This window comes from Hemiscyllium ocellatum, chromosome 11 (genome assembly GCF_020745735.1).
Source record: "Hemiscyllium ocellatum isolate sHemOce1 chromosome 11, sHemOce1.pat.X.cur, whole genome shotgun sequence".
NCBI lineage: Eukaryota > Metazoa > Chordata > Chondrichthyes > Orectolobiformes > Hemiscylliidae > Hemiscyllium > Hemiscyllium ocellatum.
The window spans coordinates 99,274,757-99,302,062 of NC_083411.1; the positions used below are offsets into that span (position 1 = coordinate 99,274,757).

Here is a 27,306-nt window from a genome sequence, read left to right on the forward strand (position 1 = left end):
TGCGTCTAGTTAATCTGTGACCTGTATCAGAAACTGGCATGGATTAATCCAGAATTTTGATCTTAGTTCCATTTTTGTATGCTGACAAATTTAGTCCCCTTAAGTGTTTTTAATAGGAGCGTTGAAGATGCATAATGGAATTATATGGATTGACAGACCAATAGGTTATTTCTTTACATAGGTGGTTGCTTGGTAATACAGAACTTGATTAATACTGAGAAAGAGAAACAGCTGAATCGTAGTTCACTGGTTGACAGCTCCCAATAAACCATCCGCAACTGCTCATTTCCAAAGTCAGATACTGCCAAACATCCAGCAATTCTCCCCAAACCTCCAACTATCTGTGCACAAGTTGCCAACTTGTCCAAGCATCAGTTTACTCAAGCAGGGACTGACTGTGAAACTGTATTACTAATCAATACTTTTTTAGAACAGAGAAGACTATGACTCAATGTAATCCATTTCAAAGCTCAGGAGACTTTTGGACAAGAATCAGGCCAAGCTTGCTCCCTTTCAGTTTACTGAAGTTCCATTAAGCATCTATGATTATAGGTATCAACACATTCCAGAAATGGTATGTAAAAAGGCCAGCAGTAAATAGGATGAGTTTTCATGAAGCAAAATAACTAAATCGTAACGCTCCAAGATTAAAGAACATTCCTTATGAATCAAAAGCACAAAGTGATTTTCAGTCCGGTACTGATTAAGAATATAGATACTGAAAAACAAAATTTAATTTCAATAGCAAACTTTATTTGAAAACCTATGTCAAACCAAATGGCCATTGGCACCTCTGCCCAAGAGAGATCATGCAATCAAAAGCCATGAGAGCTACAGGATCAAACATGGATAATCCATAGACAGTTTCTTGCTTAGTACCTTAAACACCTCCCCGGACTCAACTAGCTTGTTGAAAATTTTCATGGCTAACCAAGATCATAGGAGCAAACAAATCCATTTATTAACAAAGCTATCTCCAACTCATTCAAAGATATCTGTGCTTCCCAAATTTTGGCCTCTGCGTGTTTGCTGATTTTAATTTCACCCTCAGAAACTATGATACCATGCTCAGCCCAAACTCCGAAATTTCCTTCTGAAATTACTTCATTCTTTTCTTTACTCTTTAAAATCTCTCTCTTTTGATGGAGATTTTACTCACTGGTCTCAATATCTCCTGTGACAGTTTGGTTTCAGATTTACTTGAAATTGAAATTCAAAGTGATCAAAACTGGAAATGAAAGCTTGTTTCAAAAAGCGTAACCGCGAAATCATGATAGGTTGTTTTTTTTTGGAAAATCAAACTGTGGTTAGCACTGCTGCCTCACAGCGCCAGAGACCCAGGTTCAATTCCTGCCTCAGGCGACTGTCTGTGCGGAGTTTGCACATTCTCCCCGTGTCTGCGTGGGTTTCCTCCAGGTGCTCCACTTTCCTCCCACAGTCCAAAGATTTGCAGGTTAGATGAATTGGCCGTGCTAAATTGCCCGTAGTATTAGGTGAAGGGGTAAATGTAGGGGAATGGGTCCGAATGGGTTGCACTTCGGAGGGTCGATGTGGGTTAATTGGGCTAAAGGGCCTGTTTCCACACTAAGTAATCTAATCTAAAATCTTCTTTAGGAATGAAACCTGCTATTCTTACCTGATCTGGCCTGTATTTAACTTCAGATTCACATTGTGGTTGACTGTTAAGTACCCTCTGAAAACGCATCAACTACTCAGTTCAAGAGCAATTAGGGCATGCAATGAATACTTGCCCCGTCAGTGACAACCACAGCTCACAGAAGAGTGGAAAAAAAACACTCATAGTAACAGTCTCCAGCCTATTCATAAAATATCTGGACTTTGATATATCCCTTCCTTAGTCTGTGCAAGGAATAATAAATATTCAGCATAGTGCAACTGAATTGTACCTTTATTTATGTATAATAACAAGCACAAAGATCTTATGGTGGTCCAGGTTCACATCCCACCAACCTTAGTAGTGTTTTATAACATATCCAAACAGGCTAATTAAACATAACTATATCTATAAGCAAAAGGAATTCTCTCAGTAAAATCAGATCAAATGACTGAAGCTGGGGTTTGTTAGGCTCCAAGTGAGATGTTTCCTCTTAAAATGCCTTGTATATGGCTATTTTTAACAAAACCTTTTGTTGTTTGTTTACAAGACCTGATGTCTCATTAACACACAAAGCATGAAGCTCAGCTATTCATATTTTTTAAATAAAGAGAGACTTGTCGAATGTGTCACTCACCTGGTAGGTGTTGTCAAAACTGTCATACATGAACCTAGTTATCAGTGATGTTTTTCCAACTGCAACAGAAAGAACAATTCACAAATTAGTAAATATACTTTTACAACTCAAAAAGGTAGGTACTTCACAAAAAAAAACAAAAATCATACATTACAAGGAAATAAAAAAGTAAAAGATCTGCCAGGAAACTAATACAGAAGATAATAGATAACTTCAGTTGCAATGCAAATACTTTTCTCTTATGGCATGGAGAAATAAAAGTTTGCATAGGGCTACTGAAAGTTGCCTTAGACATATGAACTCCATATGCCATGGCATCAAGTGTGGAAAGAAGCCCTTCAGCCAATAATATCCACACTGGTCATCAAATACTTATCTACTATAGTCACATTTTCAAGCACTTAACCTGCAAGGAATAGCATTTCACTTGATAATCTAAATGCTTAGAACCTTGTCCTAAGGGGATAAGGTTCTTCCTATTCACATTATGTTCCTCATAATTTTTTACATCTCATCAGGTCCATTCCCACTCAGCTTTCCCTGCAATAAAGAAAATATCTAGTTTCTTTCATAGCTGACCCACCTGGCGAATCTCCCTTGCACCCTTCTCCAGAGTAAATACATCCCTCCTGTAGTGTGGCAATTAGAATTGCACTGTACTACGACTGTAGCCTATGTCTTACCCAGCTCCATCATTACCTACCTGCTCTCGTAATCACTGCTTTGACTAAGAGATGCCATATCCCTTATGCTTTCAATCACCTATCCACTTGTCCTACTGCCTTCAACGATCTGTAGACATGTGCATAGATCCTCTGTATTTCCCAGGGTCTAACAATTCATCCCTCACCTAGTCTTCCTAAAAATGTATTAGCTCACATTTTAAATTCAATTTCCCAAGTACTACCCATCTGATCAGCCTATAATGTCCTGCAGTATTTTTTCAGATTAGATTAGTTTGGAAGCAGGCCCTTCAGCCCAACCAGTCCACACCGACCCTCCGAACAGTAACCCACCCAGAGCCATTTCCGTCTGACCAATGCACCTAACACTATGGGCAATTTAGCATGGCCAATTCACCTGATCTGCACATCTTTGGACTGTGGGAGGAAATAGGAGCACCCGGAGGAAACCCACACAGACATGGGGAGAACATGCAAACTCTCAGTCACCAGAGGCTGGAATTGAACCTGGGACCCTGGTGCTGAGAAGTCACAGTGCTAACCACTGAGCCAGTATATGCCTTTCCTCCTCACTATGACACAAATTCATGTCATTTGCAAACTTACTGATCAAAACTGACATTAATGTCTAGATCATTAATGTACACTACAAACAGCAAGGGATCCAACACTGCACTTTATAGTGTGTCACTGAACAGGACATTATACAACAGACATTACATTAGTATGCTCAACAAACAGGTGTAAGGGAATTATTAGTTAGTTTAACACAGTTTGATGTAAACCCAACTACTAATTTGTTTTTTTGAAGTGCTGCTTACTTTTACCCTTTGTCTGGTCAGAAAGTGTGAACCTTAAAATTTTACAGCTGCAAAATAGTTAAGCGTACAGCAATTACCAGGTCTTTAAGTATGCCTTTTCTGAATAATGTTACCTTATTCCTTGTCTAAGACAGCAACTAGCCTAAGCTGAATTCCTGATGAAGGGCTTTTGCCCGAAACGTCGATTTCCCTGCTCCTCGGATGCTGCCTGACCTGCTGTGCTTTTCCAGCACCACTCTATTCTAGACTCTGGTTTCCAGCATCTGCAGTCCTCACTTTTGCTAAGCTGAATTCAAACTGAGGCCCCAATGTGAAAGATGATTCCAATGACTTTCAGAAACAATTTGCATCCTCAAAAATGAAAAATAATATTCTACATTTTCTGAAGGAACAGTCCGATACAGGCATTTTTATGAAGTGATAGAAGTTTAAAAAAAAGGAAAAGAAAAAACACCAACCTACATATGTGTTCTAAAACAAAATGATTAAAACTCTTCAAGGTAAGATGGATATAAATTGCTCCTTTAGATAATTAGAGAACTCAGAGTCCCAATGAAACTCACTGCAGGAACAGGTTGAATCTTTTGCAAACAGTAGAGACAGACGACACAAAGTCCGTGAGGCTGTCAGGTCTGCCAATTAAAAGTTGGCGTGGAGGCAGAGCCGAAGAGTCAGACATACACAAGAGCCGTGGTAACAGGGGACTCCATAGTGAGAGGAACTGAACGAGGTTTCTGTGGCAACAAGTGGGATTTGAGGATGGTGTGTTGTGTTCCTGGTGCCAGGATTAAGGACATCGCAGACAGTGCAGGAAATTCTCAAGGGCGAAGGTGAACAGCCAGAGGTGGTGGTACATCTCAGCACAAATGATGTCAGGAAGAAGAGGAAGGACATTCTACCTGGGACTTCGGAGAACTCGGAAGAAAGCTGAAAAGCAGAGACGTCCAGGGTGGTTATCTCCTGTTTGCTTCCAGTTCCTCAGGCTGGAGGGGTCAGGAACAGGGAGAAAATGGAGTTGAATGCATGGCTAGGGAACTGGCGCAGGAAGCAAGGATTTAAATTCTTGGATCACTGTGGAATGTTTTGCGGTAAGGATAAATTATACAAGAGGAAAGGGTTGCACCTTAATAGGTGGGGGACCAGCATTCTGGCAGGCAGGTTTGCTACTGCAACACAGCTGTATTTAAACTAAATAGCAGGGGTGGGGTGGGGTGGGGTGGGGGGGTGGAGGGGACAAACTGGAAGTTTAAGACGGAAATTGAAGGGAAAGTTAGAACAAGAAAAGTCAAGAAAGACAACGGTATCAATGGAGCAGAAAACTCAAAAAAGGATCATGCTGTAAAGTTGAGTGAAATAGGGATTGATAGGAAGAAAGGATGAGGGCAGTAACAAATTAAAAATATTATATATGAATGCACGAAGCACTAGAAATAAAATGGATGAGCTCGAGGCTCATTTGGAAATTGGCAGTTACGATGTTGTGGGGATAATGGAGACGTAGCTTCAAGTGGACAGGGCCTGGGAAATGAATATTCAAGGCTATACGTGCTATCCTAAGGACAGACTGACAGGCAGAGGGGGTGGGGTGGCCCTGTTGGTAAGGAATGATATTCAGTCCCTTGCACGGGAGGACCTAGAATCAGGGGATGTAAAGTCAGTACGGATAGAGCTGAGAAATTCTAAGGGTAGAAAGACCCTCATGGGAGTTATCTACAGGCCCCCAAACAGTAGTCTGAATGTAGGGTGTAAGTTGAATAAGAAGCTGAAATTGGCCTGTCGCAAAGATATTACTACAGCTGTTCTGGAGGATTTCAACATGTAGGTAGACTGGGAGAATTAAGATGGTACTGGACCCCAAGAAAGGGAATTTGTGGACTACCTCCGAGATGGATTCTTAGAATTGCTGGCGCTGGAGCCCACCAGGGAGAAGGCAATTCTGGATCTGGTGTTGTGCAACGAACCGGATTTGATCAGGGACCTCAAAGTGAAGGAGCCATTAGGAGATAGTGACCATAATACAATAAGCTTCAATCTGCAATTTGAAAGGGAGAGGGTACAATCGGAAGTGACAATATTTCAGTTGAATAAAGGGAACTATGGAGCTATGAGGGAGGAGCTGGCCAAAGTTCAATGGTGCAATACCCTAGCAGGGATGGCAGTGAAGCAACAATGGCAGGTATTTCTGGGTATAATGCAGGAGATGTAGGATCAGTTCATTCCAAAAAAGGAAGAAAGATCCTAAGAGGCGGCGGGGTGGGCATGGCTGATGAGGGAAATTAAGAAACAAAGTCAAAAGAGTAAAATTATAACATAGCAAAGATGATTGGGAAAATGGAGGACTGGGAAGCTTTTAAAGAACAACAGAGGATAACGAAGAAGGAAATAGGCAGAGAAAAAAAAGAGGTACGAAGGTGAACTAGTCAAAAATATAAAGGGGGATAGTAAAAGCTTTTTTAGGTACGTGAAAGGAAAAAAAAGGTTAAGACTAAAATTGGGTCCTTGAAGGCAGAAACAGGTGAATATATTATGGGGAACAAAGAAATGGCAGAAGAGTTGAATTGGTACTTCAGATCTGTGTTCACTGGGGAAGACACAAACAATCTCCCAAAGGTAATAGTGGCTGAAGGACCTGAACTGAAGGGAATTTATATTTGCCAGGGAATGGCGTTGGAGAGACTGTTAGGTCTGAAGGCTGATAAGTCTCTGAGACCTGATGGTCTACATCCCAGGGTACTAAAGTAGGTGCCTCTAGAAATTGTGGATGCATTGGTAACCATTTTCCAACGTTCAATAGATTTAGGATCAATTCCTGCAGATTGGAGGGTGGCTAAGGTTGTCCCACTCTAAGAAAGGAGGGAGAGAGAAAGCAGGGAATTATAGACCAGTTAGTCTGGCCTCAGTGGTGGGAAAGATGCTGGAGTCAATCATAAAAGGATGAAATTACGACACATCTGGATAGCAGTAACAGGATAGGTCAGAGTCAGCATGGATTTATGAAGGGGAAATCATGCTTGACTAATCTTCTGGAATTTTTTGAGGATGTAACTCTGAAGATGGACAAGGGAGATCCAGTGGATGTAGTGTACCGGGACTTTCAGAAAGTCTTTGATAAAGTCCGACATAGGAGGTTAGTGAGCAAAATTAGGGCACATGGTATTGGGGGCAGAATACTGACGGATTGAAAACTGGTTGGCTGACAGAAAACAAACAAACAGTCGTGATAAACGGCTCCCTTTCGGAATGGCAGGTGGTGACCAGTGGGGTACTGCAGGGATCAGTGCTGGAACCGCAGCTTTTTACAATATACATTAATGATATAGATGATGGCATTAAAAGTAATATTAGCAAATTTGCTGATGACACAAAGCTGGATGGCAGGGTGAAACGGGAGGAGGGTGTTAGGAGATTACAGGGTGACCTGGACAGGCTATGTGAGTGGACAGATGCATAGAAGATGCAGTTTAATGTGGATAAATGTGTGGTTATCCACTTTGGTGGCAAGAACAGGAAGGCAGATGACTACCTAAATGGAGTCAAGTTAGGTAAAGGGGCAGTACAACAAGATCCAGGTGTTCTTATACACCAGTTAATGAAAGCAAGCATGCAGGTACAGTGAAGAAAGCTAATAGCATGCTGGCCTTCATAACAAGAGGAATTGAGTATAGAAGCAAAGAGGTTCTTCTGCAGCTGTACAGGGCCCTAGTGAGACTACACCTGGAACATTGTGTGCAGTTTTGGTCTCCAAATTTGAGGAAAGACATTCTGGCTATTGAGGGAGTGCAGCGTGGGTTCACGAGGTCAATTCCTGGAATGGCAGGACTACCTTACGTTGAAAGATTAGAGCGACTGGACTTGTATACACTTGTGTTTAGAAGGCTGAGGGGGATCTGATTGAGACGTATAAGATTATTAAAGGATTGGACACTCCGGAGGCAGGAAGCATGTTTCCGCTGATGGATGAGTCCCGAACCAGAGGACACAGCTTAAAAATAAGGGGTAGGCCATTTAGAACAGAGTTGAGGAGAAACTCCTTCACCCAGAGAGTGGTGGGCGTGTGGAATGCTCTGCCCCAGAAGGCTGTGGAGGCCAAGTCTCTGGATACTTTCAAGAAAGAGTTGGATAGAGCTCTTAAGGATAGTGGAATCAAGGGTTATGGGGATAAGGCAGGAACAGGATACTGAGGATGATCAGCCATGATCATAATGAATGGTAATGCTGGCTCGAAGGGCAGAATGGCATACTCCTGCACCTATTGTCTATTGGTGCATAGCATGTTGCCAAATAATCTGCCATGAAAGAAACTGCTTCTGTCACAGCATTTGGAAAATCTGGAATGGGGTCAAATTACTGAAATGGGAAGTTCATTCATGAAACAATTCTCTCTGCATGCCATCACTAAATATATTTCAGTAAAATTAACAATGAAAGAAGGATTCCATACATTGACTAACTGAAAAATGGGGGAAAAAAAAGTTTGGACTTTATTACTAGGGTTAAGTAGCAGTCATGGCAGAAAGAATAATATGTAATTACACAATAATTACACAAGATTAAACTTTTCCCAATAATAACTTTACAATCTACTAAATTAGTCTACTGACAAGATTGAGGGCAATGCTCAGTTATTTAGAAAATGTTCAGAAACACAATTATTGATCAACTTAAGATATTCTATTTAAGTCAATAACCAATGAACAGGAAATTAGCAGTAGGCACAATAAGCTCTAACTACCCTAGAAGAACTGACTAGGAGATCAGAATTTAATCTCAAGATATTTTAATGGCCACATAAACTACTAAAATATGTTACCATATGCAGCAAGACATGTTCTCAAATACTTCAAAATCCAATTAGCCAAAAACCAGTCTGTGAATGCATAAATTAAAACAATTGGTAAGGGCTTGAATACAGAGAGAAAGCAAAATTTAAATGCATTTAAAAAGCAAGTAGATTAACTGGTTAACTGCCAAAAGAACCAGAAAGGATTTTATTCAAAATGGCCAGATGAATATCAAATAAAATTTAATGCAGAAAAAAAATGGGATTATATATTTAGGGAAGAAGAAATAAAGTTGAGAAAAAAGAATCAAAGGTGAAAAAAAAGGAGCATGCTTGGAGATGTCAAATTCACAATTCCTGAACTTGATGAAGCTATTTTAAAAGTGCATAGGATTCTGTTGCTTTAATAAATAACAATCAAATAATATTTTTCTTAATAAATTCAAGAAACATTAAATGTCAAACATATGAAAAGCACAGACAAAAAGATTCAGAGAAGACTGGATACATATACAGTATTTCAACCATCATGCAACTGATGGCGTAGTGCAGATGTGAGAAAGTCTTACGTCAAACAAGATACTTTTAACAGATTAATTTATGAAGGCATAGAAAAGTACCTGGTTAAAGTACTAAATACACAAAAAATAATGCTAGTCTTTTCAGGAACATACTAAAAGTCAGTCTTGGATTTCTTCCTGCAGTCTGTTGCATTTTTAATTCTTCAGAGCAGAGACAATACAGTACTGGTTACATGTCAGTTGCAACATTTAACTAAGGGATCAGACAATGTAGCATGACACTTATTATAAATTTGGCACACACATAGGACCATTACAGTCAGAGCCATCCAAACACCACAGTATATGGAACTTAGAAAAAAAATGGAGTTACAAAGAGACGAAGACAACCTTGGAGAGCTGGCTAAAGAAAGTTAAATGGGAAGAGCTACACAACCTGCCTGCCGGGCTAAAATTCTGAAGGAGTAAACACAGATTTACAATGAATAAGAGAAAATTATCTGTTCACAAGATACCTCTGCAGTCCAGGTCAGAGAAAGCCCTATGTTCTGGAGCCATTCAGAAAGCAGGTTATCCTATCCTTGGTATTATGCAATGACACAGGATTAATTAATGATTATATAATGAAGTAGCAATGCTTACATGATCAAATTTTACATTCAATTTGAGGAAGAGGAATGGATAGAGACTTCTTTAAAATAGTTACAAAGGACAACGATGAGAGCATGAATGCAGAGCTAGTTAAAATGAATTTGTAACTTAGGCTAATGGTTACGTCAATGGATGGATGTGGATGTAAGTTTGCTCGCTAAGCTGGAAGGTTCATTTTCAGACATTTCGTCACCAAACTAGGTAACATCATCGGTGAGTCTCTGGTGAAGCACTGGTGTTAGTGTCCTGCTTTCTATTTGTACATTTAGGTTTCCTTGGGTTGATGTCATTTCCTGTGGCACTGTCATTTCCTATACTTTTTCTCAGATGGGTCAATAGAAACGCAATGTCAGACATTTAAGGGGATATTTCAGATTTACACCGAAAAGATACATTTCAACAACAAAAAGTTCAAGGATGGAACCACCATTGTGATTAACAAGAAAAGGTGAAGATAATAAAAGCACGTGAATGTGCAAAGACAGGTGTCAAGTCAGAAGACCGGACAGAAAATCAAAAACAGCAAAGAATGACTGACAAGAGAGTGGAAAATTTACAGTGAGAGAAAGCTTACCAGAAATCAATAAAAGAGTTAACAAAGTGAGCATTGGTCCTAACTGGAAGGGTTTCTGGGGATTTTAATGATGGAAAATAAGGAGATTCGGCATTGTAATTGTATCGGCATTTGGCCTCAGTTTTCAATATAGAGACTTTAACTAATATGCCAAAAGCAACAAGAAATCAGGAAATAGGAAGGAGTAAAAATTATAATCACCAGAGAAGTGGTACTGAGTAAATTATTGGAGTTGCAGGCTGAAAAGTCCTGGGTCCTGATATTCACCCCGGATCTGAAAAGAATTGGCTAGTAAAATAATTGATGCATTGGCTTTAATTGTATAAAAGCCCATTGATTTGGGGAAGGTTCCATTTGTTTAGAAGATGAAAAATGTAAGTCTATTCCAAAAAAAGATAGAAAGCAAGAAACAAGAAGCCAGTTAATTCAATATCGGTCATAGGTAAATTGCGAAAAACTATTAAGAAAATCATTGTATGGCACTTAAAGTAGTTATAGAGGCATACAGCAAAGAAAAAGGCCAATTGCCCAACTCATGGATGTGAACTAAGTTTCCTAAATTGAACTAGTCCTGTTTGCATGTATTTGACCCATACTCCTCCAAACCTTTTCCACTCATGTACCTGTGCAAATATCTTTTAAATGGTGCAATTGAATCCATCTCTACTACTTCCTCTGGCAACTCGTTCCATAAGCGCACCACAGTGTGTGTGGAAGTTGTTGTTCCTTAGGTCCCTTTTAAATCTTTCACTTCTCACTTTAAATCTATGCCCTCTAGTTTTATATTTCCCTACCCTGGCAAAAAGACCTTGGTTATTCACCACATCTATGCCCCTCATGCTTTATGAACCTCTAAAAAGGTCACCCCTCAACCTCCCATGCTCCCAAGGGAAAGGTCCGAACCTATCCAGCATGTCCATACAACTCAACCCTTCCAATTGCAGTGACACCCTTGTAAGTCTTTTCTGCACCTTTTCCAATTTAATAACATCTTTCCCAGTGTTCAAGTTGATTTGCTTGATTATTTGGTTTCATGAAAGGAAAAATAACATTTAATTAATTTATTGGGGTTCTTTGAGAAACGTGGGCCAATGTTGAAGGTGAACTAGTGAATGTATTGTACTTGCATTACAAGGCAGCATTTGATATAGTGCCACAAAGGTTATTGAAGAGTATCAAACTCATGAGGTATGAGGTAGCATACCGGAAATTATAGCCTGCCAGTTGTCTAACAGAAACATGCTGACAGGATCTTGTTCAGTTTGGCAAGATGTGGTGTGAGGATCAAGTGTCAGAGTGAGGATCTCAACTGTTTACAATTTATATAAATGACTTAAGTGAAGAGATGGCTGCCAAATTTGCTGATCGCACAAAGATAGGCAAAATAATTAAGTTGTGAAGTGGACTTAACTACCTATAATTTTTTGTAGCCTCCTTAAGTGAGTGCACAAAGATCTGACAAATACAATATATTGTGGGAAAATGTGCAATTGCCAATTTTGGAGGGAAGATTAAAAATAAGCATAATATCAAAACGAGAGATTACTAAGCTTTGAAAGGTAGAGATCTCGATACCCTCATGTACAAATCACAAAAGGCCTGTATGCATGTACAGCAAGTTATGAGAAAGCTAATCAAATATCATTTGCAAGGGGAACTGAATATAGAACTAGGGAGAGTATGCCTGTTATATGGGGCACTGGCAAGACTACATACATAATGTGTTACTGTACTGGTCACTGTTTATGAATTTAAATGCACTGGAAGGAGGACAAAGATCTACAGACCAATAGCTGAAATTGGTTGGTTTTCTAGTGAAAAAAGGCTGGTCAGGCTCAGCTTGTATCCAGTTTAGAAGAAAAAGTGGCAAAGGAACTGACGATCCTGAAGGCTCTTCCCATGGTGGACAAATTTTAAACTATGGGTCACTCTTTAAAAAAAAAATAAGAGTTTACCCAATGAAAAGAAATGCAGCCTCTATTATCCCCCATGATTACAGGGGGTGAGATTCTTTGTAAGTCTTTCCCAGAGGAGGGTCTTCGAGCAGAATTCTCCCAGCCCCTGAACAACGTGTGGCCTATTTGCATGTATTATCTCATTGTTACCTATTCTCACCTATTTCAAATGCAATGTGTTATTCTCCCACAGAGGAAACAAATTAGACAATGTTAACACCCATCAGGATAGTCAAAGCAGGTACCTGGTGACTCCATCTCACCATTTACACTTTTTTGGGGGTGGGGTGGGCAGGGGTTCCATCTTGGCCAAAAGTGCCACATCTCTGGGTGCATTCTATGGGTAATTACCTAACTACCTGCATCACCCCACAGTCCCTCTTCTCCATGAAAGTTGGCATTGGATATGCACCAGCCACACAATGTCACAGCAGATCTCCAACTCACTTAAAACATAGATGACCACTTTAACATTGCATTTCAAATGTAGCAACATCCATATGAACTTGTGGCTATACAGTACAGTCCTGTGCTAAATCAATGTCACGCTTTGTGCCAGCAGCTTACGAAGCAAACAACGTACTGTAACCAAATGTTACGTAAGAAAGTAGTTCTCAGTCCAATCAAAGAAGACTGCCACAGAAGAGATAAGCTTAACTTTACTTTACTGTGACTGGATATCCTTCAAGACACAAGGACATTATCAGGCATTTGCATAGGCCAGGTTAAAGATATCTTTACTTTTTTTTCTTATTCATCAATTTTTCTAACCAACCTGTTCACAGATATAATCACATGCCTCTCTGGATCAGGCAAGCCTTAAATCCAGACCTCTCAGTTCAGGTGTAGGGACACTACCACTACCAGAGGAGCCCCTAAAGACATCTGTAATCATAGAATCTGGATCGAAACACATGGAATGACCAACTGTGTGGGATAGAAACCTTGGGCACAAGCAATCTCAAACATGTCACTGGTCATTATAAATTGGCTATCATCTTTGTGAAGCAGTCATAATCACAGGAGACTTTAAATGTAACACCTGTGGGCCATAACTCAAAGACAATTCAAGGTCCCTCAGGCTGCACAAGGGTATGAAGTGAAGTGAACCTTGTACAGTAAGTTATTGCCAACATGCTCTTATGTGCAATGCAGCTTTCCTTTGCTGATTGAGGGGAGTAGGGTGGGCTTGGGTTACAAGGTTTCGGAGATTCTACTGTAATTATGTGGCATATATCTACCTTAAGATGTTAAGCATGGCTCACCTTTGTAGATTCATTCTCGGAGCTGTGGTTGTGGTAATAGTCAATTAGACAATTAAAGTAGCAAGCAAGTTATGAATGGGAGCTTCTATTTCAAATGAAATGTCACCCATGTCCCCTCAGAAGCTGTATGTTTTCATCTTTCTCTATGTATTGCAAATGGTTATTCTTGACTGGTAAGTGAATAATCTGGTGCACAGCTGGGCTTTAAATATGGCAGCAGGTGGCAGAAATCCAAGGGTTCCACTCGTGGCAAGTACAGTGCAAGACAGCTGAAGTGTGGAGCAGTAATGACGCAGTGCATATGTAATGAGGCCAACTGAGAATTACATGAGCGTGCTTAGTAGAGGTCTCAAAGACATCCTTTGAGTGGGAATGTGGATTTAAAACTATGACAATTCTTTGTGAAATACATATGTCTCTCCCAATAGATAAAAAGGACATTGACATGAAATGGATACACAACCCTCCTTTGAGACCTTCCAGAAAGCCAATTACAAAACTTTAGCCCAGTCAATAGTGATAGATTAGTCACTATCGGCTAGTTTAAACAAAGGTCAGGTCAGCAAGTTCTAAAAAAGTATTTCTGAAGTTCTGCAAAAGCATACTAATCTGCAAATTAACAATACAAAAGTTCAAGAACAGGATTTTTTTTTAAGAATGTGTTAAAATGTTGTGGACAACCATGAACTAACATCACAGATCCATTGATACTCAATGCCAAAGAACAACAGTTCATACCAAAAGATATAGAAAGGGGGATTAATAATCCCAATCCAGAACAGCAGCATAAATTTGGGAAAGCTGCAAAAAGCATACCGTCCTGTCAAGAGATGATGGCAGCAAATTTGATTCATTAGTAAAGCAAACAACTACAGATTCTGAAATTCTGAAACAAAAACAAATTGCTGGAGAAACTCAGCAGGTCTGACAGAGAAACAGTTAATATGTTGAGTCATGGAGATGTACAGCACGAAAATAGACCCTTTGGTCCAACTTGTCCATGCCGACCAGATGTCCCAATCAAATCTAGTCCTACATGCCAGAACCTAGCACATATCCCTCCAAACCCTTCCTATTCATATACCCATCCAGATGCCTTTTAAAATGTTCCAATTATACTAACCTCCACTATTCCCACTGGCAGCTCATTCCATACATGTACCACCCTCTGCGTGAAAAAGTTGCCTCTTAGGTCCTTTTTTATATCTTTCCCCTCTCGCAAGAAACCTATGCTCTCTAGTTCTGGACCGCACCCCACCCCAGGGAAAACACTGTCTATTTATCCTTTCTATGCCCCTCATGATTTTATAAACTGCTATAAAGTCATCCCTCAGCCTCCGACGCTCCAGGACAACAGCCCCAGCCTATTCAACTCCTCCCTGTAGCTCAAATCCTCCAACTCTAGCAACATTCTTGCAAATCTTTTCTGAACCTTTTCAAGTTTCACAACATCCTTCTGGTAGGAAGGAGACCAGAATTGCACACAATATTCCAAAAGTGGCCTAACTAATGTCCTGTACATATGTAACATGCACTCAATATTCTGACCAATATAGGAAAGCATACCAAACACCTTCTTCACTATCCTACCTACCTGCAACTCCACTTTCAAGGAGCAATGAACCTGCACTCCAAGGTTTCTTTATTCAGCAACACTACCGAAGAATTTACCATTAAGTGAATAAGTCCTGCTAAGATTTGCTTTCCCAAAACGCAGCACCTCATGTTTGTCTAAATTAAATTCCATCTGCCACTCTCAGCCCATTGGCCCACCTGATCAATATCCTGTTGTAATTGGAGGTAACCTTCTTCGCTGTCCACTACACCTCCAATTTTGGTGTCATCTATAAACTTACTACCTATATCTCCAATGCTCATATCCAAATCATTTATATAAATGACAAAAAGTAGTGGACCCAGCACCGAGCATTGTGACACTCCACTGGTTACAGAACTCCAGTCTGAAAAACAACCTTCCACCACCACCCTCTGTCTTCTACTCTCCAGCCTGTTGTGTATCCAAATACATAGTTCTGTCTGTATTCCTTGGAGATCTAACCTTGCTAACCAGTCTACCATATGACACCTTGTCGAACGCTTTATTGAAGTGCATATAATCCTGTGACCCTTTGTCAGAAGAATCCACCATCTCCCCCCTCCCAACCAGAAATATGCAGCTGCAGAGATTCATTGTAAATGGAGGCACACACCTGACCATACAGCAAAAAATAATTCTTGCTTAAAATTCCTAAACCTGCCATAGGCTGAGCGAGAGATGCACAATCAACCTAACACTTGGTTCATCGAAAAAATTCTCAAAAGGGAAGGATGCACCAGATGAATCTGTCCAACTCGGTCAATGTTTCTGCAACTTTGTACAGAAAATGTCACCAGCACCTTAATCAAACTGACATGACAGCTGACACACACTGAAAAAGTAAAACACATCAAAGCAGGCCTTTTCTCTAAGGCCCTGAAGGAAAGTCCTAAACAATCGATGGAAGAGACGGACGCTATAAGCGACACTGGAGGGAGGGATGGGGGGGACAGGGATAAGAGCTCAGGCTCTTCAGGCTGAAGTTTCCCTCTGGGCGGAGAGCGGAGGAGGAGGAGACGATGTCTTTTCGGTGGGGTCAGTGCTGTCAGACCGGAGGCTCACTGAGGCGGCCTCCTGCTCCAAGCGATGCCAGGGGTAATCCGGGCCTTTCCAGCCGCAGGGCCTGACGGAAAGGCCCGGATGCTGCCGCCGCCGCCGCAGGGCAGCCTTTCGCTGAGGACAGCCCCGAGCTGCAGGCCCAGGCTGCTCACTCACCGCTCTGTTCGCCCAGGAAGACGAGCTTAAACTTGCGCAGAGGATTCCCGAACTCTCCGCCGCCGCCGGACATGATGATGGTGGTGGTGGTGCTGCTGAAGGCGAAAGGGAGGCGAGCGAAACCGTCCGAGCAGCAAGGCAACCCGTCACCGCAGCAACAAGTGCGTCACTTCCGCCGGACCCGCCCCGCTCCCCGTCACGTTGCCGTGGCGACCGGGAGAGGTCACGTGGTAGGTCTCCATGCGGAGGACGATCTCGGGGTTTTAAAGGGCAGCGAGGAAGGGTTTTTCGCGTGTGTAATGTTGTGGAGCGTCTCGGGATGTGTGTCCCGTGTAAAGGTACTGCATTTGTGCAACTTTGTTGTGCGTAAGGTGAGGAAAGTATGAGGGAGTGAAGAATGGCCACGCCCATAGGGAACCCGAGTGGCTGGCCTGTAACTGGGGCTGGCTAACCATGTCCACACGGTGAACAGGGACTTATTTTCAATTCCTACTTCCTTTATATTAATGGAAAAACATTCTACAAAAAAATAATTTTAAGTTGCGCCAAAACTCTGCTGCCCACACCCAGTTAACTTGCCAGCCCTGTGTCCTCCCAGCCCAGCAAGGACTCCATCTTAAACTAGTGACAAAAGCAAAATCCTGTGGATGCTGGGATCTGATATAAAAACAGAAAACACTAGAAATATTCAGCAGCAGGCGTGGAAACATCTGGGAAGGGATGTCTGGTATGGGGGGAAATCAAGTTCAACACTTTTTTGGGTTGTGACATTTAAGCACAGGACTACACTACCATTTTACTTCCTAAGTTTCACATTAATGTGGCCATTCAACTGCACAATCACAATTTTACCTGCAGTATTTAAAGGAGCAAACCAAAAGTAAAAGGCGTAAAGTGTGGAGACAGTTAGGGGGAAGCCAGAGGATTTGGAACCCTTTTAAAAAACAGCAGAGGACAACCAAAAAAAAGCAATCAAGGAATAGAAGATAAAACAAAAGAGCAAGCTAGCTAGTTACATGAAAGATGATTGCACTTTTTTTTCAGATATATAAATGCAAGAGCGGACATTGGACTGCTGGAAAATGAGGCTGAAGAACTAGTAATGGGGAATAAAGAAATGGCGGAGGAACTGAATAGATACTTAGCATCAGTCTTCATGGTGAAAGACACTAGTAGCTGACATGAAAAATATCAGGGGGAAGATGTGATTGTAGTGAACATTACTGAAGTGAACGTACTGGGGAAGCTGAAAGGTCTGGAGGTGGATAAATCACCTGAACGAGGTGGACTACAACCCAGAGTTCTGAAGGAAGTATTTGAAAGGATTGTGGTAGCTTTGGTGGTGATGTTTCAGAAATCACTGGAGTCAGGGAGGGTCTCAGAGGATGGGACAAAGAAAAATGGCTAATGAAACAGCCCTATTTAAGAAGGCAGAAAATGGGAAATTATAGTCCAGTTAGCCTAAACCTGTTAGAGTCCATTGTTAAAGATGCAGTTGCAAAGTACTTTGAAGTACATGGTAAAATAGGGCTGAATCACCACAACTTTCATCAAGCACAGGTCATGCCTGACAAATCTGGTAGAATTTTTTAAGCAGGTAACAAACAAGTCAGAAAAGTAGAGCCAGCAGATGTGATCTATTTGGATTTGCAGAAGGCTTTTGACAAGGTACGCACAGGAGATTGTGAAATAAGAGCCCATAGTGTTAGGGGTAAGGCAGTAGCATGGATAGAGGATTTGTTGACTGGCAGAAGGCAGAGAGTTGGAGTAAAGGGGTCTTTTTCAAGACAGTAGCCAGTGATTAGTGGAGTTCTGCAGTAGTCGCTGTTAGGACCACAACTATTCACATTATATGTTAACAATCTGGACGAAGGAACCGAGAGTATTGTTGCAAAGTTTGCAGATGACACAAAGATGGGTGGAGTGATAGACAGTATTGTGGAAATGGAGGCTGCAGAAAGACTTGGGCGGGTCAAGAGAGTGGGCAATGAAGTGACAGATGGAATAAAATGTGGGAAATTATAAGGAAGGATAGAAGGATAAACTATTTTCTAAATGAGGAAAGGCTTCTGAAATCTGAAACACTAAGGTACTTGAGAGTCCTATTTGAGGATTCTTTTCATGTAGGTTCAGTTGGCAGTTAGGAAGGCAAATTAGGGAAGGCTTGCATTCGCTTCAAGAGGGCTAGCATACAAGAGCAGGTATGTACTGAGGCTATAAAGGAAAAAGTACTGCAGGTGCTGGAGAGGTCAGAGTTGAAAAGGGTGGCACTGGAAAAGCACAGCAGGTCAGGCAGCATCCAAGGAGCAGGAAACTTGATGTTTCAGGCATAAACTCTTTATCAGGAATGTGCCGATGAAAGGCTTATGCCTAAAACATCGACTCTCCTGCTTCTCGGATGCTGCCTGACCTGCTATGCTTTTCCAGTGCCACCCTTATCAACTGAGACTATATAAAGCTCTGGTCAGACCATGTTTGGAATATTGAGAACAGCTATCTATCCAAGGAAGTTGTGGTTCTGCTCGCCGAGCTGGAAGTTTTTGCTGCAAACGTTTCGTTCCCTGGCTAGGGAACATCATCAGTTGGAGCCTCGTGTGAAGCGCTGCTTTGATGTTTCTTCCGGTATTTATATTGGTTTGTTCTTGCCGCTTCCGGGTGTCAGTTTCAGCTGTAGTGGTTTGTATATGGTGTCCAGGTCAATGTGTCTGTTGATGGAGTTTGGGGATGAATGCCATGCTTCTAGGAATTCTCTGGCTGTTCTCTGTCTGGCTTGTCCTATGATAGTGGTGTTTTCCCAGTCAAATTCCTAGAAGCATGGCATTCATCCCCAAACTCCATCAACAGACACATTGACCTGGACACCATATACAAACCACTACAGCTGAAACTGACACCCGGAAGTGGCAAGAACAAACCAATATAAATACCGGAAGAAACATCAAAGCAGCGCTTCACGCGCGGCTCCAACAGCACTGATGATGTTCCCTAGCCAGGGAACGAAACGTTTGCAGCAAAAACTTCCAGCTCGGCGAGCAGAACCACAACAACGGACACCCGAGCTACAAATCTTCAATCAGATTTTATCCAAGGAAGATTGTGCTGGCATTGGAGGGGGTCAAGAGGAGGTTTACAAGAATGATCCTAGGGATGGAGGGCTTGCCATATGAGGAGCAGTTGAGGATGTGGGTCTGTACTTGGAATGTAGAAGGGTTGGGGGTGTGGTGGTGGCGGGGGTGGGGGGGGGGGGGGGAGGTTGCAGGAAATCTCATTGAAATTTACAAAATACTGAGAGGCCTGGATGGAGTGGAAATGGAGAAGATGTTTCCAGTAGTAGGAGAGACTACAGAATTAGATTTTAGAGAATTAGATTTCAAATATAGGGAGGAGAAAGTGAGGTCTGCAGATCAGAGCTGAAAATGTGTTGCTGGAAAAGCGCAGTAGGTCAGGCAGCATCCAAGGAACAGGAGAATCGACGTTTCGGGCATAAGCCCTTCTTCAGGAAAGGATTCCTGAAGAAGGGCTTATGCCCAAAACGTCAATTCTCCTGTTCCTTGGATGCTGCCTGACCCGCTGCGCTTTTCCAGCAACACATTTTCAGTTCAAATATAGGGATACAGGAGTACAGTGAAAAGTGTACAATATCACCATTCCTGGTGTCAACTTAGGCATAAAGACACCTAGATACAACATCTTAGGGTCAAAGTTCAAAAATAAGAAAATATATAGTTAAAAGTTTAACATTAAAGTCATTCTTAATATAAACCTTTAATAAAGAAATAAAGTTAAAAGTTCGACATTGTAGTCCTTTTTGAGTGCATAGCCATGTTGGGCTTGCAATCCCTCACAAGGGTTCGATCTCCTCCACATTGGGCTCACTCTTCCCCAGAGTTTCTCACTGACCCTGCACTGATTCATTCTCCTCCATATTGGGCTTGCTCTCTTACTCTTCTATGCACTCTCTCACTTTCCCCTGTGCTAGCTCATTCTCTCCACAGAAGGTAAGTAGATTAAGAAAAGCAATGTTGTGAACCAAGAAAAAAATGTGAAAGCAGATGGAGCGGGTGAGTTCTGCGCAGAGGCCTGCACGCTATGCCGCCATCTTGGAGAAAGTGCCCAAGGACACAGCCTCAGAATGAAAGGACGATGGTTTAGAACGGAGATGAATAGGAATTCATCAGCCAGAGTGTGGTGAATCTGTAGAACTCATTGCCACAGAGATTGTGGAGCTCAACTTATTAAATGTATTTAAAACAGAGATGAATTGATTCTTGATTAGTAAGAGGATCAAAGATTGCAAGAAAAAGGCAGGAGAATGGAGTTGAATAATATATCATCCATGATGGTGGAGCAGACACAATGGGCCAAATGGCCTAGTTCTCCTCCTATAGCATGATCTCAAGTTAAGAGTTCGGCAAAGAGAAGAGGAAGAGCTGAAAAATGTGTTGCTGGAAAAGCACAGCAGGTCAGGCAGCATCCAAGGAGCAGGAGAATCGAAGTTTTGGGCATAAGCCCTTCTTCAGGAATCTTATGCCCGAAACATCGATTCTCTTGCTCCTTGGATTCTGCCTGACCTGCTGCGCTTTTCCAGCAACACATTTTTCAGCTCTGATCTCCAGCATCTGCAATCCTCACTTTCTCCAAAGAGAAGAGGAACACTGGCAGAATGCGGAGTCAAAGAGTGATGCTCTTCCCCATCAGGAGGAGCATCATGCTCCTGGATTTAGTGTAGAAAAAACATTTTAATATCTTAATTAGGTCAGGAAAGGTGAGTATAATTGCATGTTCACATTCATCCTGGTGTGTGCATTATCCTGACTCCTTCACTCTATTTTGTCAAGTCCACTCCGTCACATGGCTCTCATTCGTTAACCTTGAAATTGCAGTAATCTTTCTCTTCCTCTGCACTTCTTCATATTCCAATTATTCATTCACCACTGCCACACACCCTCATCCTTCCGCAACTTAATCCTGAAAGATTAGCTCCCTAAATGTGCTTCATCTATGCGATGACCACTTGCGATTACATTCATTCATACATATAAACTAATTCTGAGGGAGAGGGAACAAATTTGACAAGGTACAAAAAATTGAATTGAGAGAAGGCATGACAGCAATGTAATAATAAGGGAAATGATGACCAGAGCTTGGGAGGAAGGGACAGTTACTCTGGCAGATTAGAGGTTACAAAAGTTGCAAAAAGTCAAAACTAAAGTCTCTGCATTTAAATACATGTGTTGTTTTGATAAAATAATAAAATGCCACTGCATATGTAAATAAATACATAAATATAGAAATACACGTTATCTGTTGCCGTTACAAGAAATATGTCCGCAAGGTGACAAAGACTAGGACCTGAATGTTCAAGGGTATATGGCATTTAGGAAGGAAAGAAGCCAGGCAAAGATCATGGGTAGTTCCATTAATTACGGATGCTGTAGAGTCATACAGCAAAGAAGCAGACCTTTCAGTCCAACTCGTCCATGCCAAAGATGTTTTCCAAACTAACACTTGCCTGTTAGTTAACTAAACCTTTCCTATTCATGTACCTGTCCATATGGCTTTTAAGTATTGCAACTATACCTGCCTCTACCACTTTCTCTGGCAGCTCATTCCACATACAAGCCACCCTGTGTGCAAAATTTGTCCCTCAGGTCTCTTTAAATCTTTCCCATCACCTTAAACCTATGCCCTCTAGTTTTGTTCTCCCCCACCCTAAGGAAAAGACCTTGATTATTCACCTTATTCATGTGCAATAGAGAGGGATGAACTTAGTTCTGGAGATCAAAATGTAGAATCATATTTGATAGAGATAATAATTTTGAAGGTAAATACTTGCTTGTGGGTGTGGTATACAGGCCTCAAGGTAAGCACACTTCAGAATGTACTATACAGGAAAAAAATAATAGGTTTTGTAAAAAAGGTACAGCGATAATCATGAATTATTTTAATCCACAGATAGATGAATCCAATTGGAAAAGGTAGCCTGAACAATGACTTCCTAGAGTGTTTTCAGGGACATTTATTAGAGCAGTATGTTGCAGAGCCATCCAGAGAACTGGCTGTATTAAATCTGGTAATATGCAATGAGACAGGAGTAATAAATTACGTTATAGTGAAGTCATTATAGCAGTGATCATAATATGATTGAATACCACATTCAGTTTGAGGGAAGAGAGGAACAAAAATAGACCATTCAACCCATCGAAAGGAATGGATTTAAGATTACTGTTTTGAATTTCTATATGATTAATTATAAGGGCACAGATACAGTTGGCTAAAGTGAACTGGAAAGTTATTGGACAGATCAGTCGCAACACAGTAGCAGAAATTTAAGGAGATACCTCAGAATACTAGGAGTAGGAACATTTCAGTAAAAAATGAGGTCTGCAGATGCTGGAGATCACAGCTGAAAATGTGTTGCTGGTCAAAGGCCTGCTGTGCTTTGACCAGCAACACATTTTCAGTAGGAACATTTCAGCAAGAAAATAAACTTGAAGTATAAAAATTGTTTGTTGACTTTCTCACTGAGCTGGTATGTTTGTTTGTAGATATTTCATCACCATGCTAGGTAACATTGTCAGTGCGTTCTGATGATGCGTTAGTGTTCTGTCCTGCATGCTATTTATTGTCTGCATCTCCCAGGATGGGTGGTGTAATTTCTACTTTTGTTGTTGGTTCTGTTTCTTAGTGGTTGCTATACAGGATCCAAATCTACATGTTTGTTAATGGAGTTCCAAGTTGAGTGCCAAACTTCGGGTAAACAGGAAGGAGATTAGCCATCAGGGAATACAAACACCAATTAGACACCAACAGCCATGACCAACTATCACTTGTATCCCTTCACACAGACAGACAATGAAGAACACCAATTCGACAGGGACAATGTATCCTTCCTAGGACAAGCCAGACAGAGACATGCATGGGAATTCCTGAAATGCTGGCACTCAACACAGAACTCCATTAACAAATGAAGATTTGTACTCCATATACCAAACACTAAGAAAGAGAACCAACAACAAAACCGGAAATGACACCACCAACCCAAGCAGAAATAGACACATAAAGTGGGACAGAACAACATTGCTTCACTGGAGGTGTCCTGATGATGTTACCTAGAATGATGATGAAACGTTTGCAAACAAACTCACCAGCTCAGTGAGCAAGTCAACAACCTCATCCACAACCCGGGCTACTAATCTTCTTAAACACCCTAAATATAAAGGTAGTTTTAGGCAGGTGTTTGAAAAGGAAAGGAATATGTTAAATGAATGTTGGTTCTCTTTAGAGGAAGTCTGGGGAATAATGAACAGTAAGGAAATGACAAAAGAAATGAACAGACATTTGCATCAGTCTTCGCTATATTAAATACAAATAATTGCAAATGGGTAGGTGTGAGGGAGAAACTTAAAATAATTGCAATTACGATGTAAATGGTACTCAAAATATGAACTAAAAGCTGACCAGTCCCCCATATCCCGAAGACTTCATCCTAGGCTTTTAGAAGAAGTTGATGCTAAAATAGTAGATGAATTGATATTAATTTTCCAAAATTTCCTACATTCTGGAAAGGTCACATCTATTGGAAAATAACAAAGGTGACTTCCTACTCCAGGACGTGGAGGAGGGAGGGAGACAAAGCAAGAAACTACAGATTAACAACTCTCATAGAAAAAATGCTGAAATCTTCAAGAGGATATAATAAAGCATTTGAAAACCTAAATGCAATCATGTAACATCAACGTGGCTTTATGAAAAGGAAATTAGATTTGACTAACTTTTTGGAGATTTGACAATGTTATGTAACAAATAATGTGGATAAATGGAGCTTGTGGCTGTGCTGTAGAAGTTTGAGAAGGCATTTGAATGGTGCCACATAAGATGTGGAAGCAGATGTAGGCCATTGAGCCTGCTGCACTATTTAGTGAGATCATGACTGTGCCATCTCCATGTACCTGTATATTTTACTTTTTCTGTTCATGATCCAATTCCCTCTTGAATGCCTCAATTGAATCTGCCTTCACCCCTCCTTGCCAAATGCTAAATACTGCTGCATTTTAAAAAAGGTTTTTCTCAAGTTATCATGGCTTTATTTTTGTTCATCATGTGAAATCTGTGTATTCTTGCTTTCAATATTTCCACCAATAAAAAGAGATGATCCCTGCTGATGTTATTTGTTTAAAAATTACATAACACCAACTCATAGTCCAACAGGTTAATTTGGAAGTACTAGCTTTTGGAGCGCTGCTCCTTCATCAGGTGGTTTGAGAAGATTTGTAGCTCAGGTTGAGGTACTGGATGTAGGCTTGCTCGCTGAGCTGGAAGGTTCATTTTCAGACATTTGTCACCATACTATGTAACATCTTCAGTGAGCCTCCAGGTGAAGCACTGGTAGTGTAATCCATTTTCTGTTTATGTATTTGGGTTTCCTTGGATTGGTGATGTCATTTCCTGTGGTGATGCCATTTCCTATGGGATCATGGTAGCCTTAAAAAACCACCAACACACTAAAACAATAGCTAATGAACTTGAAAGACCCTATACAGGCAACAAGCAAAACTAATGTAATTTACAAAATACCTTGCAAGAACTGTAACAAACACTACATTGGACAACAGACAGAAAATTAGCCACAAGGATACATGAACATCAACTAGCCACAAAAAGATATGATCCACTCTCACAAGTATCCTTACATACCGATAACGAAGAACACCCCTTCGACTGAGAGAACAATCCATCCTAAGACAAGCCAAACAGAGACATGCATGAGAATTCCTAGAAACATGGCATTCCAAACAGAACTCTATCAACAAACATATTGACTTGGATCCCATTTATCACCCCTGAGAAAAGTAACAGGAAATGACATCACCATAGGAAATGATGTCACCACAGGAAATTACCTCACCAACCCAAGGAAACCCAAGCACATGAACAAAAAGCGGGCTACACTGAAGATGTTACCTAGTGTGATGACGAACCATTAACAACTTTGTTTCTTAAAAGTGTAACAGATAATAATTAACTAACCACGATTTACAGTTTCTTTCTCTAACCTATTAGATTATCTTAGATTAGATTCCCTACAGTGTGGAAACAGGACCTTCGGCCCAACAAGTCCACACCGATTGTCTGTAGAGTAACCCAACCAAACCCATTTCCCTCTGACTAATGGCCAAATCACCTGACCTGCACATCTTTGGACTGAGAAAGGAAACTGGAGAACCCCGAGGAAACCCACACAGACACGAGGAGAATGTGCAAACTCTACACAGACAGTCACCTGAGGCTGGAATCGAACCTGCCATGCCAAGTCCGAGCATGTCATAATGGAAAGACGGTTTTATTTATTTTTCTACTGTTTAAACACATTACCCTAACATACTGATAACTTTCACGTAAGTTTACCTTAACGTCGTCCGATGTACCTACATATAGATAAAACATTAAATAAAGACAAATCTCATTTAAACTTTATCAGTTAAATCCATGATAACACGTCTGCAATTACATTTTCTGACCCGCAACATGTATGATTTTTAAATTAAAAGTCTGTAACATAAGACTCCAACAAAATAGTCTCACATTCTTATCTTTTAAACATTCTAAGAATATACGCACATTATGATATGTGTACACAATCATCTCCGACACACTGTTCGTGACATACACATTAAAATGTTGTAAGGCCAGTACCAAACTCAATAGTTCATTTTTGATCATGAAGTATTTCCTCTGGTGGATGTTGATCTTCTTCGAAAAATAAACAACTGGCAGTTCAATCCCATCCTCATCTTCCTGTAGGACTACAGCTCCGACTCCCATGTTATTAGCATCGATGGTGACTTTAATAGATTTTGAAAAGTTTGATGTAGCTAAAACTGGTTTGGTGGTTAATATTGATTTCAAATGGTCAAATGCCTCCTGACATTGTTCTGTCCACCAAAACTTTGTGTTCTTCTTCAGCAAATCAGTTAATAGTGCCACTACACTGCTGAGGCTTGGAACAAAATTCTGATTGAATCTGCTGAGTCCTATGAATCGAAGCACCTCTTTCTTCGAGGTTGGTCATGGAGATTCCTCGATGGCCTTCATCTTTGCGTTCCATGGGGTCAACCTTCCATGACTAATGTTATATCTCAAGAATGTCACCTCTGCTTTTGCGATTTCCGTTTTATTTATTTGCTTCTTGTAGTCATTCAAAGAACTCTGTCAACTGTACCATGTGGTCTTTCCAGGACGTACTAAAGATCATTACATTGTCCAAGTAGACTGCACAGTTTATTAACCCAGCCACAACTCTGTTCATGAGTCATTAGAATGTGGCAGGTGTGTTCTTCATTCCAAAGGGCATCACTTTAATATAGCCCATTTGGGGTTCCAAACACAGGAATTTATTTCGCCATCTCTAATAAAGGTACCTGCCAGTAACATTAAGTCCAACTTGGTGAGGTAATTGGCTTGTCTGACTTTCTCGATACAATCCTCCAAACTAGGAATTGGATATGAGTTAGATTTTGTTATGGCATTGACCTTCCAATAATCCATGCAGAATCGTTGAGTCCTATTGGTTTGGGAACTAAGACGATCGGCAAACTCCACTTGGTTTTATGAGATTCTCGTCAAATATGGCCTCCACCCTCCATCTGTACATGTCTGACTTTGAAAGGATTAAGTCGATAGGCGTGTTGTTTTATCGGAGCAGCATTCCCTACATCTACATCATGTACAATAGCATTAGTCCTCCCCATCTAATTCTTATACTGTTCTGTTGGAACATGCAGAATACTATGGGTTCAGGCAAGAAATATCAAGGAAGAAGACACTGGGTGTAGTCGAAAGGTAATAGAAAATAACAATCATTCACAACATAGGCATACCCCATTGTGCAACTTAGCTTCAATGAAAGGGATAAACCAACCATGATAAACCAAGGAAGTTAAGGATATGTTAGAACTCACATTTTACATTGACAGTCCCAGCCCAGTGATA

General features: G+C 40.9%; 1 protein-coding gene and 1 long non-coding RNA gene across 3 annotated transcripts in view; one reads left to right on the top strand and one right to left on the bottom strand.

Annotated features, from left to right (window-relative positions):
• rab41 (RAB41, member RAS oncogene family) overlaps positions 1-16,479 on the bottom strand; it is a 54,515-nt gene extending 38,036 nt beyond the window's left edge. Inside the window, exons 1-2 of one of the 2 annotated variants that reach the window (XM_060832757.1) lie at positions 16,315-16,479; positions 2,253-2,311 (exon numbers count right to left, since the gene is read on the bottom strand). In XM_060832757.1, coding sequence (XP_060688740.1) covers positions 2,253-2,311; positions 16,315-16,387 — 132 coding nt within the window. In that variant the 5' untranslated portion in view covers positions 16,388-16,479. The remainder of the gene's footprint in view (positions 1-2,252; positions 2,312-16,314) is intronic. The other variant, XM_060832756.1, reaches the window with a different exon arrangement.
• Positions 16,480-16,551: 72 nt separating this feature from the next.
• On the top strand, positions 16,552-24,474 carry LOC132820527 (uncharacterized). The gene is made up of 2 exons (XR_009645201.1): positions 16,552-16,652; positions 23,884-24,474. It is a non-coding gene; the product is annotated as an uncharacterized LOC132820527 (long non-coding RNA).
• Positions 24,475-27,306: the final 2,832 nt, after the last annotated feature.